The sequence below is a fragment of the Haliotis rubra genome, unplaced genomic scaffold, assembly GCF_003918875.1.
Source record: "Haliotis rubra isolate DU_JTF1 unplaced genomic scaffold, ASM391887v1 Scf25, whole genome shotgun sequence".
NCBI lineage: Eukaryota > Metazoa > Mollusca > Gastropoda > Lepetellida > Haliotidae > Haliotis > Haliotis rubra.
Window position 1 is genome coordinate 510,465 of NW_025766558.1, and position 16,541 is coordinate 527,005.

The 16,541-nt window shown below is 41.7% G+C and overlaps 1 protein-coding gene across 1 annotated transcript; it reads right to left on the reverse strand.

Moving 5' to 3' along the window:
• Positions 1 to 371: 371 nt before the first annotated feature.
• Positions 372 to 13,755, reverse strand: LOC124279344 (ras-related protein Rab-4B). The gene is made up of 7 exons (XM_046715154.1): positions 13,511 to 13,755; positions 7,183 to 7,263; positions 5,555 to 5,669; positions 4,879 to 4,941; positions 3,189 to 3,343; positions 2,776 to 2,871; positions 372 to 1,251 (listed from the first exon to the last, which is right to left on the reverse strand). Exons 1-7 carry the CDS (start codon positions 13,524 to 13,526, stop codon positions 1,142 to 1,144), a joined length of 636 nt encoding a protein of 211 aa, XP_046571110.1. The 5' UTR covers positions 13,527 to 13,755; the 3' UTR covers positions 372 to 1,141.
• Positions 13,756 to 16,541: the final 2,786 nt, after the last annotated feature.

The following is a 16,541-nucleotide window of genomic DNA, read 5'->3' on the forward strand; positions in this document are numbered from 1 at the left end:
CAAGCAGACACTCATTCTTTGTTCTAGGACAGATACACTAGCACAGATCACAGCATAAATAGATTACCTTTTTACAATGGGAAAACAAAGGCTTGTCAAATACTATTTTATAAATTGTCACATTCTTAACCTGCAAGTCATGTCTCTGCAGTTGTTAGACCCACACAGTATATAGCTGATATGTTGTAATCCGAGAACTATTTACTGTCTATCTGTTCCTAAAACTTTACCATGCTGTCAACAACTGATCTCCATCCCTAACCGGCAACCTCTCACCCCTGCCCTGCTGTTAACCTCAAAACCCCATTCCCATCCTGTGGTTAACGTCGAACCCTGTCCTGCTGTCATCTACTAACCCCATCTCGACCCTGCTGTCGACCACTAAATCCTTACATGGCTAATACAATCATGAACTTTTTCCCCTTTAAGAACAAACAATTAAAAATAATGACAATGTACAATAGAAAAATGTGCCAATGAAATATAAATTTTCGGGAAATTAATATTCCAGGCAATTGTCCACTTCTGAGCTGATGAGCTGTTCTTGTGACTGAGGTTTTGAAGTCCGTCAGATGACAACAAACTGAGGTCCTTGTGATGGATCTCTGGTAAAGCTGGTCAAGTGTCCACATTGCGGCCGGCTGAGCCACCAACTGATGACACATATTAGAGACTATGAGATACATTTAAGATACAGTTGCATGAGTACAAATATTCACAGCCATTCATGTGATAACGCAGACATTTACGAGATTCCAAGAGATGAGTCCAGGCTTGTCACTTCCTGTCTCCTGCCTTGTTTTCCTGGAATGTGGTTACAACAGCAGCTGATTTCACAGCAACAGCCAAGAGGAGCGTGCCATGGAGGCTTACAAGAACTGGAGTCAGATCTACTGGGGCACAGCTACACTTACTTCCACTGTACCACAGGACAAACTATCCATGGAAACAGTCATGCTCTTCTTCTTCACCTCACACATGCAGACACATTCACACTGGCACACACTTGCACTCACACACATACACACAGTCTGAGGACAGATGGAATGAGCTTGTATGGCGGCTGGCATCACCCCGAAGTACCACTCCCAGCATTGGGCTGCTTCCTTGTGTCGGAGTAGGTGGGTGGGAGGGGGTGTGACTAGCAGGCACAGTCCGGTCGTTTGGTGGCTTGTTGCTGTCGGTGTAGTCGCCGAAGAGAGGCATCTCCATATTGAATTCCAGACCCCATCCGCTCTGGATCTAGCTCTCCTGATGAAGATAAAGCTGGTACAGATGATGTGCCCACACACGGAACAAGAGGAATAAAAATGTGACCAAACTAGCTGTTTGATAAGATTTATGAAACTATATATACCCACACTACTGTACCCACAACAGGTGGGTAGTGGGTGTGACACTGGGGACAACATGTGGGTAGTTGGTGTGACACTGGGGACAACAGGTGGGTAGTGGGTGTGGCACTGGTTACAACACAGGTGGGTAGTGGGTGTGACACTCGGGACAACAGGTGGGTAGTGGGTGTGACACTGGGGACAACAGCTGGGTAGTGGGTGTGACACTGGGGACAACATGTGGGTAGTTGGTGTGACACTGGGGACAACAGGTGGGTAGTGGGGGTGACACTGGGGACAACACAGGTGGGTAGTGGGTGTGACACTGGGGACACACACAGGTGGGTAGTGGGTGTGACACTGGGGACAACAGCTGGGTAGTGGGTGTGACACTGGGGACAACAGTGGGTGTGACACTGGGGACAACAGCTGGGTAGTGGGTGTGACACTGGGGACAACATGTGGGTAGTGGGTGTGACACTGTGGGACTGGTTACAACACAGGTGGGTAGTGGGTGTGACACTCGGGACAACAGCTGGGTAGTGGGTGTGACACTGGGGACAACAGCTGGGTAGTGGGTGTGACACTGGGGACAACATGTGGGTAGTTGGTGTGACACTGGGGACAACAGCTGGGTAGTGGGTGTGACACTGGGGACAACACAGGTGGGTAGTGGGTGTGACACTGGGGACAACACAGGTGGGTAGTGGGTGTGACACTGGGGACAACAGGTGGGTAGTGGGTGTGACACTGGGGACAACAGGTGGGTAGTGGGTAGTTGGTGGGTGTGACACTGGGGACAACACAGGTGGGTAGTGGGTGTGACACTGGGGACAACACAGGTGGGTAGTGGGTGTGACACTGGGGACAACACAGGTGGGTAGTGGGTGTGACACTGGGGACAACACAGGTGGGTAGTGGGTGTGACACTGGGGACAACACAGGTGGGTAGTGGGTGTGACACTCTGGGGACAACACAGGTGGGTAGTGGGTGTGACACTGAGGACAACACAGGTGGGTAGTGGGTGTGACACTGAGGACAACACAGGTGGGTAGTGTGTGTGACACTGGGGACAACACAGGTGGGTAGTGGGTGTGACACTGGGGACAACACCGGTGGGTAGTGGGTGTGACACTGGGGACAACACAGGTGGGTAGTGGGTGGGACAACACAGGTGGGTAGTGGGTGTGACACTGGGGACAACACAGGTGGGTAGTGGGTGTGACACTGGGGACAACAGGTGGGTAGAGTGTGTGACACTGGGGACAACAGGTGGGTAGAGTGTGTGACACTGGGGACAACAGGTGGGTAGAGCGTGTGACACTGGTTACAACACAGGTGGGTAGCGAGGTAGAGATGAGGGTGATACAGATACTCCTAAAGCACCCTGACATGAAGACAAGGAGGCAAGTTTTCAACCTGACTATGAGAGAAACCAACCTGACTCAATCTTTGTGAGGATAGACCGTGCACACTTCAGGAAGGTCTCCTCCACATTCTCTCCTGTGAGAGCACTCGTCTCCAAAAACATAAGTTCTGAAAGGAACAGTAACTATATCACACATCTGTAGACAGTAGAGCCCAACAGCTCCATTTCACTCGAGATACTTGTTACAAATGACAGTTTTAAGGTAATAAATATATAAGCACTATAGAACTAGAGAAAGTGTACCATGCTTATACTATTTGTGATACTAGCATATATATGATGAATGTAGGAAAAAAAGTAACAGGAAAAAACGAAACAGGAAAAAAAGTAAAGTGATTAGTTTAGTGTTGGATTAAATCCTGTGAGCACCTTATATAGAGCTGAGTAGTGTACTTTGAGAAACTAAGTCTCCAAAGTTGCTCACCATTCTCTTGTGCAAAGCGGCTAGCTTCCAAGAATGTGACTTCACGCTCAGCCTCAAGGTCCTTCTTGTTGCCGACCAGGATGATGACAATGTTAGGGCTGGCTAAAGTGCGGGCATCAGTCAGCCAGTTGGTCAAAGCATTGTACGTCTCACGGCTACAACAAACACACATTACTGTACATCTCACAGCTAAAACAAACACACATCACTGTACATCTGAGCTACAACAAACACACATTACTGTACATCTCACAGCTAAAACAAACACACATCACTGTACATCTGAGCTACAACAAACACACATTACTGTACATCTCACAGCTACAACAAACACACATCACTGTACATCTCAGCTACAACAAACACACATTACTGTACATCTGAGCTACAACAAACACACATCACTGTACATCTCACAGCTACAACAAACACACATCACTGTACATCTCACAGCTACAACAAACACACATCACTGTACATCTCAGCTACAACAAACACACATTACTGTACATCTCACAGCTACAACAAACACACATTACTGTACATCTCACAGCTACAACAAACACACATCACTGTACATCTCAGCTACAACAAACACACATTACTGTACATCTCACAGCTACAACAAACACACATTACTGTACATCTGAGCTACAACAAACACACATCACTGTACATCACAGCTACAACAAACACACATCACTGTACATCTCACAGCTACAACAAACACACATTACTATACATCTCACAGCTACAACAAACACACATTACTATACATCTCACAGCTACAACAAACACACATCACTGTACATCTCAGCTACAACAAACACACATTACTGTACATCTCACAGCTACAACAAACACACATCACTGTACATCACAGCTACAACAAACACACATCACTGTACATCACAGCTACAACAAACACACATCACTGTACATCTCACAGCTACAACAAACACACATCACTGTACATCACAGCTACAACAAACACACATCACTGTACATCTCACAGCTACAACAAACACACATTACTATACATCTCACAGCTACAACAAACACACATCACTGTACATCTCAGCTACAACAAACACACATTACTGTACATCTCACGGCTACAACAAACACACATCACTGTACATCTCAGCTACAACAAACACACATTACTGTACATCTCACAGCTACAACAAACACACATCACTGTACATCTCACAGCTACAACAAACACACATCACTGTACATCTCAGCTACAACAAACACACATCACTGTACATCTCACGGCTACAACAAACACACATCACTGTACATCAAACCGCGGCTACAACAACAAACACACATCACTGTACATCTCACAGCTACAACAAACACACATCACTGTACATCTCAGCTACAACAAACACACATTACTGTACATCTCACAGCTACAACAAACACACATTACTGTACATCTCACGGCTACAACAAACACACATCACTGTACATCTCACAGCTACAACAAACACACATTACTGTACATCTCACGGCTACAACAAACACACATCACTGTACATCTCACAGCTACGTCAAACAATCACTTTGTGTCTCTAATCTTCAAGTGTAAAACAGAACCTGTTATTGGCTTCTTGTGACAGTGATTGGGTTCTCAGGTGTTAGTGTCGTATATTCAGCCCTTTTCATAAGGAAAGCTCACCTGGTTATATCATAGACCAGCAGGGCGCCGGCAGCACCTCTATAGTAGCTGCGGGTAACGGACCTTAAAAACAAATAAAATATGTCATAACTTGAAATAGTAATACTTCATAATAGAGTACCAAACTTTGTACCTGGTTCAACCAGAAAGCACTGTGGAAACTTCCTCCAGTCGACAGTCATCCACACCTGACATTACCTGATCCCTGCAGGCTGATCTACCTGCACACCTGACATCACCTGATCCTGACAGACTGATCTACCTGCACAACTGACATCAGGTTTTGATCCTGACAGACTGATCTACCTACACCTGATCCTGACCTGACATCAGGTTTTGATCCTGACAGACTGATCTACCTACACACCTGACACCACCTGAACCTGCAGAATGACCTACCTGCACACCTGATCCCTGCAGAATGACCTACCTGCACACCTGACATGACCTGATCCCTGCAGAATGACCTACCTGCACACCTGACATGACCTGATCCCTGCAGAATGACCTACCTGCACACCTGATATGACCTGATCCCAGCAGAATGACCTACCTGCACACCTGACATCACCTGATCCCAGCAGAATGACCTACCTGCACACCTGACATCACCTGATCCCAGCAGAATGACCTACCTGCACACCTGATATGACCTGATCCTGACAGACTGATCTACCTGAATCGTTCTTGCCCAGCAGTGTCCCAGATCTGTAGTTTGACAGCTTTTCCACCAACATTGACCACCTTGCTTCCAAACTCAACTCCAATCGTGTGGTTTGAGTCCTGCTTGACTGAAACAGGTAATGTATATATAGGACTGCAACATATACACAACATTCACTATGAATAAAAAAAAGAAATACATTGCTGTTTATAGCCTAATGACAGTGCCGTAAGGGGCTTGGCAAAAGTTTCTCTACTGCATTGCTTGGATGGATTCCATTTTGCGTAACTCACTTAGATAATCATCAAATTAGTTCAAAGTAAAAATACTCTCTTAGAAATATCCATAAATTTTCAATTCTAGTGACAACGCATAATGAATTGAATTTCATGAAGGGATTCGCTGCCTCCTTTGATTCAACGAATATGTGAGTGAACCATACCAGGCCTAGTAACGTTCTGTATATCACCATGAAGGTTCTCATGGTGGAGTATAACTACACCTTACTGACAGAGGTACACAGGATATGTCATGTGTCTAGTGAAATATGATGTATCTGTCATTGAGTGACATGGAAACATGATTTTGTCACTCGTGGCTACGAACAGAGAGAACATATAAATGGCGTGAAAATAAACTAAGGAACAATTACTCACTGGCAACAATATATTTTTTATTTCATCTATATGAAACAAAAAAATAATGCATTATCTATGTTATGGTAGGAATTTACCCAACTCTTATCATGAAGTAAATGTTCCATTCACTGCCATCTGTGTGTTGTTGGTTGGTTTGTTGTTTAACACCGTACTCAGCAATATTCCCCGCTATATGGCAGCGGTCTCTAAATAATCCAGTTTGGACCAGACAATCCAGTGATCAACAGCATGAGCATCGAATCTACGCAACTGGGATACAATGACATGTGTCAACCAAGTCAGCGAGCCCCAAATCCCGTTAGTTGAATCTTACGACAAGCATGGCTCCGCCTACAAGTATCACCTATAACAAGGGCTGACTATAACACAGTATGCTTGGTACCAGCAACACATCTCCATGACCACTTCAATAATGTCTTCATATATTGTATGACAAACAGAAACCTCCCTGATGATTCATGCTAGTATCAAGTAAACTTATGTTGTAAGCCCTGACAAAATGCTCTGTCTCTGTTGCTCGTTGCCTTGACGGCAAGGGATACCAGTATATGGCAACATGCTTTTCATGTTACACGTAATGCACTAGTTTTTCTTAGTTCTGATATGTAAATATTAAATCATTATTTGTGTTATTAAACCTGAAATATACTCAGAAATTCTTTCACAGATGATATTTGTTTTTGAAATTTATTTACAAAACAGGCAACATGTAGGTGATTTTGGTCTCATGTTAATATCTGCCCTGTATCCAAAGCTACAAAATGATGGCACCTGACCATGCCCAGTAATGTTTACGTCATTTTGCAGAAAACAGAATCTAAACGTACAAACTACATCAATCAGTGTCAAGTATTGCAGCTTCCTGTAACTCACAATATATATCACAATACAGATACCTCCATTTCAACATGATCACAGCAATATATAATGTCGTGTCACCAGACAGCCTGGGGTGTAGAGTACGACAGCAAACACACTTACACTTGTTCTCTATGAACTGATGCAGAATGCAGGACTTGCCAGTCCCGGCACTGCCAATCACCAGGAACTTGAACAAGAAATCTGAAAGTATACATCAATGAAAAATATTGGAACAGGTAACATACACCAGGTACATGTAAAACGAGTAACATAAACCTGGTACATGTAAAGCGCCAGGTACATGTAAAATAAACCCAGGTACATGTAAAACGTGTAACATAAACCTGGTACACGTAAAACGTGTAACATAAACCTGGTACATGTAAAACGTGTAACATAAACCTGGTACATGTAAATCGTGTAACATACACCAGGAACATGTAAACAGTGTAACATAAACCTGGTAACATAAACCTGGTACATGTAAAGCGTGTAACATAAACCATGTGGTACATAAATGTAAAGTGTAACATAAACCTGGTACATGTAAAACGTGTAACATAAACCTGGTACATGTAAAACGTGTAACATAAACCTGGTACATGTAAAACGTGTAACATAAACCTGGTACATGTAAAACGTGTAACATAAACCTGGTACATGTAAAACGTGTAACATAAACCTGGAACCTGGTACATGTAAAACCTGGTGTAACATAAATAAACCTGGTACATGTAAAGCGTGTAACATAAACCTGGTACATGTAAAGGCGTGTAACATCGCCAGGTACATGTAAAACGTGTAACATAAACCTGGTACATGTAAAACGTGTAACATAAACTGGTACATGTAACATACCCAGAGTACATGTAAAGCGTGTAAATAAACCTGGTACATGTAAAAAGCGTAACATAAACCTGGTACATGTAAAGCGTGTAACATAAACCTGGTACATGTAAAAATGTAACATGGTACATGTAAAAGCGTGTAACATAAACCAGGTACATGTAAAGCGTAACATAAACCTGGTACATGTAAGCGTGTAACATAAACCTGGTACATGTAAACGTGTAACATAAACCTGGTACATGTAAAACGTGTAACATACCAGGTACATGTAAAACATGTAACAAACCTGGTACATGTGTAACATCACGCCAGGTACATGTAAAGCGTGTAACATAAACCTGGTACATGTAAAGCGTGTAACATAAACCAGGTACATGTAAAACGTGTAACATACGCCAGGTACATGTAAAACGTGTAACATACGCCAGGTACATGTAAAACATGTAACATAAACCTGGTACATGTAAAACGTGTAACATAAACCTGGTACATGTAAAACATGTAACATACGCCAGGTACATGTAAAACGTGTATCATAAACCTGGTACATGTAAAACGTCTATCATAAACCTGGTACATGTAAAACGTGTAACATAAACCTGGTACATGTAAAACGTGTAACATACGCCAGGTACATGTAAAACGTGTAACATAAACCTGGTACATGTAAAACGTGTAACATACGCCAGGTACATGTAAAACGTGTAACATATGCCAGGTACATGTAAAACGTGTAACATACGCCAGGTACATGTAAAACGTGTAACATAAACCTGGTACATGTAAAACGTGTAACATAAACCTGGTACATGTAAAACGTGTAACATAAACCTGGTACATGTAAAACGTGTAACATACACCAGGTACATGTAAAACGTGTAACATACGCCAGGTACATGTAAAACGTGTAACATAAACCTGGTACATGTAAAACGTGTAACATACACCAGGTACATGTAAAACATGTAACATACGCCAGGTACATGTAAAACGAGTAATATAAACCTGGTACATGTAAAACGTGTAACATACGCCAGGTACACGTAAAACGTGTAACATACGCCAGGTACATGTAAAACGTGTAACATAAACCAGGTACATGTAAAACGTGTAACATAAACCTGGTACATGTAAAACGTGTAACATAAACCTGGTACATGTAAAACGTGTAACATACGCCAGGTACATGTAAAACGTGTAACATAAACCTGGTACATGTAAAACGTGTAACATAAACCTGGTACATGTAAAACGTGTAACATACGCCAGGTACATGTAAAACGTGTAACATACGCCAGGTACATGTAAAACATGTAACATACACCAGGTACATGTAAAACATGTAACATACGCCAGGTACATGTAAAACGTGTAACATACACCAGGTACAGTCGAACCCTGTTTATCCGGACATTTTGGTTACACTCGGAAATCGTCCGGATAGCGAAGCGATCCGGTTAACTGGATCAAACAAGCAAAACGCATTGACAATGTATATTGAAAATTTATTCATGTATGTATATCAATAAGTCAATAGTCAAAAACATATAATCATAACAATACCATATTCAATATCACACCAATCAACTTTCTTTCAGCACGTTGATTCACGTTATACATTTTACATAGCACATCTTACTAGACTCTATATCACATATCACAATATTTCCTTAAAAAGTCCGTGATAGGTGTCTGCTTCCTTGGTTTTATTTCTTCAAATCACTTCACCAAGTCCATCAATAAATTCACTGAACCTTCGTCTCCAGTACATTCGTAGAAGGTCAACAGACTGTTAGCGTAACAACTGCTTGTTGTTCATCATCATCTGACTGGTCGTCTGTCGGTGGCTGCACTCTGTTGATGATTTCTTCATCAGTTAGCTCATGTCCAGTTTCCATGACATTATCTTCATCAACGTACTGTTCAGCAGTTGGGACTTTGTCGCTGTCACTTCGTGGTAACTGCTGCATCCAATTCCGCGGCTCAGCTTAATCCCAATCCTAATTAACATGTGTTTTTGTTACTGATGTGATGTTCTCACACCTGCCACAACTGAAGTGACACGCGTCCCTAGTGTTTTGATGGGTACTCAATTCACAGCAAACGCATGCCGAGAGATTAACAATGAATACACTTAGATGTCCGGTAAACAATATTGACGTGAAACATACATGTACACATGCGCCTAGATCTTTCCGTCCGGATAACTGGATCATTTTTTAAATGGAAATCTATGGGAATGGTTTGAAACTTCTCCGTCTGGGTCCGGAAGCGCGGGGTCCGGCTAAGCGAGTACAATAACTGAAGGCAAGTTTCGTTTCACCTAAAAATCGTCCGGAAGACAGGGTTTCCAGATACACGGGGTCCGAGTAAACGGGGTTCAACTGTACATGTAAAATGTGTAAAATAAACCTGGTACATGTAAAGCGTGTGACATAAACCTGGTACATACATCAGGTGTGTAAACAGGTAACATACACCATGGCACCATTGTACAAAGTGATCTTAGAGCTAAGTTGACCACAACTCCCATACCTTAACACAGACTTACGGTAGTCTTAGCGCTAAAGTAGTTTGTAGAACCGCACACATGTAAGTATAGGCCAGGTAACCGTTTACATCGGGTAAGTGTAAACAGGTAACATACAGGTAAAATAAACTATTCCAAAATAGGGAATACTCCTTACAAAACATACAATGTCCTCAGTTTAATAAATATCTGATTTGCCAGAGATAAACATTATCATTGAGCTTTGATCATGTGCCTACAATCTCACTGGGGATTGGCCATCAAGTCTGTCATGGGCTATATTTAGCAGCGTACGAACAATACAAGCACAAGCTGGTGAAAAAACATATGCAGATGTAGTAAGTATAGTGCTACTAAGCAAGCTGAGTCTTGAATACAATCGTTAGCAGTCACCGGACTGACGATTGTTACACAGAGTTACTAACCAATGCAGCCCTCGAAGTTCATACTAGTCCATTAGCCAAAGACTGAGGACAAGACAAATCTAATATCCCCTTTTGCTGTTTCTAACTCTGAACCAGTTTCCTGGGATCCATTTTCAAACATGATACATTTCATTTCATAAAGAGCTAGATACTAAGCAGTAGTAGTTTAAAGGTTTGCTCCATTTCAGTGTGAATGATAAAACCCTGTACAATGTGGTTTTGTTGTTTTGTTTTAATGGAGTATACGTGCCTTCAGCAAAGTACATCTGCACCTGGCTTCATATATAGTCAGATCTAAGGGTTTTGGGTCGAAATTAACAGATGCTAATACGCTAAATGCATTTAAAAATGCGAATAGCGTCCAATTTTTAAAATAAAGGCAGACTTTTTTAGCGTCCCGTGTTATTGTTGATTTAAATCAGAAAAATTATGAAAATGGCCACACAAAACCATCGTCATACTCAGTTTGGAGTTACTTCCCTTTATTTATTGAAGACAATTAATGAAGGGGTCCTTATTCAAAATCCACGGAACTTATAGCAAATAACATACTTAGTATGACATCTGGATTTTCCAATTCAGTGATGGCGGACCTTAGCAACCACGTGCATGTGTCAAATTGGGTATATATGATAGAACATTATTAAAATAATATGATAACACACTACTTAAAACGGAAGTGTGAAGGGGAAAGTGGTGAGGAATTGGGGATAAGTCCTGACAAATAGAAAACTGACGGAGGTCACGCCAAGAAATCTAGTAAAATGGAAGGCAGTGTAGGTGTTTTGTGACAAAATGAAGTTATTAAGGTTATTGGTTGTGGAATTATTTTTATGTTTTTGCATATTGAAATTTCATTTAGCTAGTAGCTTAAAAAGCCACAAGCAGTCTTTTGCTTGTGCTTTAAACAGTTAAGTTCTAACCCTGTTCATATACAGTCAGATCTCAGGTTTTGGAGCACCTATAGAATACAGCACCACAACTTCTCGTGCAGACGGTCTCTGTCATAGGTAACATGTCACTAAGAGCAACTAGTTTTGTAAAAATCCATCGGATGCGAACCAGTGACCTTTGGATTGTTGCCCAACAGCTAACCGACTGAGCTACGACCACACTGTTACACAATGTGCACATTTATCTAGTCATTCCTGAGACGTTATGGAAATCAACGGAAAGCATTGAATAGGTCATGGACAACTATGAAGGTTATGGTTAGTCTTGGTTTCTCGTGATTTTAATCTACGGACAACTGCCGAATGGCTCCGTTGACATTTGGCACACTTGTCCCATTCCGTAATATATGTATATATATTATAAGTTCCCATTTATAATTCATTTAGTCCTAAAAGTTACGCTGAAACCGAAATATAAAATATATTTAAAATAAAAGTGCTTTCATAAACTTGCGCTTTCTTTAAAATGCACCCCCGCCGTCCATGTTTACAACACAAACTCTCTACATTGCTTGGCTTGCTCAATGACAATGTGTATAGAGCTGACAGAACACCGAGAGGAGCATTAGGCAGGCTTGATATCCCAGCAACACTCTGACGTCAAAGATAATTGTTTTTGGTAACAAAGATTCACAAATTACTTCACAAGGTATTGTGATGTAATTTGTAAAGTTTGTGGTGCTGTATTCTAAAGGTGAGGTGAGGTGAGGTGAGGTGAAATTGGGTTTAACGTCGTGCTTGAGGATATTTCGCTCATATGATGACGTGCATGTGTGTGTATGTGTATGTGCGGCTGCTTGTACTAGCCCAGACTTAAGCTGGTTTTATAGTGCTAGCTCACTGAGATACCATGCCACAGCATGAATACCCCACTCAGACACAGTATATTATACTGACTCGAGCCGACCAGTCCTTGTTGTACCCATTAATGCCGAGAGCCAGGCAGGGACCAACATGTACCATATTTTAACGTCTTTTGGTTTGACGCGGTCGGGGATCGAACCCACGACCTTCCGCTCTCCGGGCGGATGCTCTAACCACTGCACCACGGAGGCGGCCGTATTCTAAAGGTAGGCCCAGGTTTTCAGACATTACACGTTTTCAGATATCAGGGCTTACTCGGACAATAACGAGGAGTGTTGTGCAAAACTGACATTGTAAATTATTTAATGACAGATTGTGTTAAGTATAAGGTTTTCTTTTATAAGTTAGTGAGATGTTTCATAGTTGTTCATATGATTAGAAAGATAACAACAAACATTTCGTAAGAAATCCATAATACGAGGATAAAACAAGCACTGCAGAACGTGAATATGCTACAAGTGTGTAATGTTCTGACACCCTTGATCTTTAACATGTTTAACCTGACATATCCAAGTGAGAATTTCATGAATCCTTATTATCATGGACTTTCACATCGATAGGTCACACATCCTAAGCAAAATAACATTTCTGTCAACAACTGTCATCAACACAAGGCGACAGTACAATCTTTAATCGACGTTCAAGATGTAAACACTTTCTGTATCTTCTTGGCTGTCATGAAACAGGCGACCCATTCATCACTAAGCTCATCATAACTGATTAAATAGTGTTCACTGGTACATCAGCTGATTCACATAAAGGTGTAAGAATTATTCACCGTGGGAAAAGTCGTCTTCCTATCATGAACAATGACATAAAAAACTTACCATACGATTCTGACATTTTGATTATTCCTGTACGTCAGTGTCTGTGACAGTAATTTTTGAGACTACTTCCTCCAAAATGGCTGTCACTTCCAAATCAAATCTCGTCAGTGCGGTAATCGACTTTTGATATATTCGAATTATCAGCAATATTCCAGCTTTGTCGAGTGCGTCAAAGTGGTTGGGAAAAGTCAAAGTACGCAAAAATAAAGAAAACTCGCTTTATGCCAAACAGAAAATGACATCATATACCGAACTCACAACAGCATTGGTATTGAAGCGCTTCCTATTGCTGTATTTTGGCGTGGACTATGTGTCCCTGTTCATACACGGACGTTCTTGCCTCCTTTGGATTTCGATTTCGTTTGCAAGAAAGACGTTGTTTATCTCATCTTGTTATGATAATCTGATACTAACTAGAAAACATGGACGCAAAGTCACTGATAAGGTATCCAAGCACTGTACGGATCGCCACGAGTGAGTGCAAGTATTGCTCTCACCGTCAACAATTTCCAGTTGTAACTTCTAAAACTAAATACGTGTACTAGAATCTGTAATTTACTGAGGAAGTGTATTACCAATATAACATGCCTTACATTGGCCAATTTCTAAATGACATTGTGTATTTATACCTTTATATGTGGTCACCTTATTTGACAGTGAACCGTGAAGATCCGGGTTAGAATTGATCTTCAGTAACCCATGCTTGTCTAAGAGGCAACTAACGGGATCTGGTGGTCAGGCTGGCTGACTTGGTTGACACATGTCATCGGTTCCCAATTGCGTATCTATCGACGCTTATGCTATAGATCACTGGATTGTCTGGTCCAGACTCGAACTACACACCGCTGCCATATAGCTGGAATATTGTTGAGTGCGGCGTACAACTAAATTCACTCTTTCACTAATTTACAGTACAGCTGAAGCCAGCAATTCCTGTGGTCCCATTCCATGGTCAACGTTAGAAACAACTTCATCACTTCGGACTTTCATTCCATATTAAGTGATATATTTACGATACCATGCAAAATGGTATCGCAAAAAGCAACACCACCATTACAACAACAACAGCAACAACAACAACAAAATGTTTTGTTCAAATAACTGCACGGTGCTTTGGAAGCCTGGACGTGCACCAAGACATGGCCGATAGCTGTCACTTGAAATGTTTCTCGGTCGTTGCAGTCATGCCAACTACGTGAGCACGTGTAGAGTCTTCCAGTATTTCATCCATAGAAACTTATCACGCAGATGTTTAACACCACTAGACAGTGGATGAATACTGCACACCGGGAACGACATCACCCATTCTACTCAGCACAACAGTTTACACCAGGAACCAGTCGTCGTTATCAACCCGTGAACATCCGGGTTAGAATTAGTCTTCAGTAACCCATGCTTGTCGTGAGAGGCGACTAACGGGATCGGGTGGTCATGCAGGCTTGCTGACTTGGTTGACACATGTCATCGTATTCCAATTGTGTTGATCGATGCTTATGTTGTTGATCACTGGACTGTCTGGTCCAGACTCAATTATTTACAGACCGCCGCCATATAACTGGAATATTGTTGAGTGCGGCGTAAAACTAACTTCACTCACGTCATTATCATGGAGTCGTTATCCTCAAGCTCCACTCCGTGTACATATCAGCATTAATCAAGCACAACCCACTCTTTTATACCATAAGGGACCGTTCATAATTTATGGCTAGGGGTGTGGTGATGATTTTTATGGAGATACATGTACAATGTGAATGCCCCCCCCCTAAATAAATAAATAAAAAAAAATAAAAAATATATGTACAAAATAAGTGACCCCCTTGCATGTCATGTACAAAATCAATGACCCCCTCTCCCCTTCCCATAATTTCTAAGCATAATTTTAAACATGTATTTATGTACAAAATTTCTGAACACATGGTAATATATAGAAGGCGTTGTTCTGCGAATGGTCTAGCGTTGTCAACAATGGGGCGTTGGGGGCGCGGTGGGCGAACTGGCTAAGGCGCCAGGCTAGTGATCCAGCGAGGTTGAGGTGTCGGGATCGAGCCCACCTGTGACCGGGTGTAAAAAACCTTGGAGTCAACTTTGTGTGCATACTCTTTCAGTGTTGTCACAACCCCTAGTGTACAGTACACAACCCTGTGCACTTAAAAGAACCCACGAATTCGTTGGTATATGACCAGATGGTGGCCACATGAATACGTGCAAACACCTAGTTGCGCGTACAGCAACGTGCAGTGAACTTGGACAAAGTACTGTGACTATGTGTCCCGGGGCACCCAGCTGTGAATGGGTACCTCGTTAGGATGAGAAACCCACAATAACTCGGTGCGCCTAGTGGCTGCAAGAGTTGTCTACTCCCCCAGGGAGTTTTGATAATACGATGTGTCGTTGAGATTGACGTCCAATGACCGAGGGGAAAATACCAGCGCCTTGAGCATGCACTAGTTGCCTGGATATGTGCGCTATATAAATATCCTATAATATCAGACGACAAGTAAAGGGATGGTTATCAACATGTGGCACGATGACGGTATCCATTACTTCCCGATGATAACGTTGTCATAGTGATAACATTAATCTGTTTATGTTTATGTTGTTCCTTAGTGTTGCATTCTGTGTTTTTATTGTAGATTGTATTATCTTAATTCCTATGTATAGAATCTGTTCTGAGATAAAATGATGGGTCATTCTATGGAAAAGGGCTATTTCACCTTTCGCTCTTAAGAAAATTTGTTTGTATTTTTGGTATTTTCTATGTGTTCATATAAACTACTTTGGTTTGTATGATCGGTATATTGCATCAGCAGATACGTCTGGACAATAATTTTCCATAAAGTTTATTGTGGCGTTTTTTAACTTAAAATCAAAATGTCATTACCGCAACGGCGGCAAAAATACTGATTTTGGAAAATCTAGTCATCATTTTTGCTTAAAAACAGCTATGAAATTGAAAGAGCCCCAAGCACTGTAATGAGATCCAACTATAACCGTCATACAAAACAGTCCACACCACCACTAAAGGGTTGAG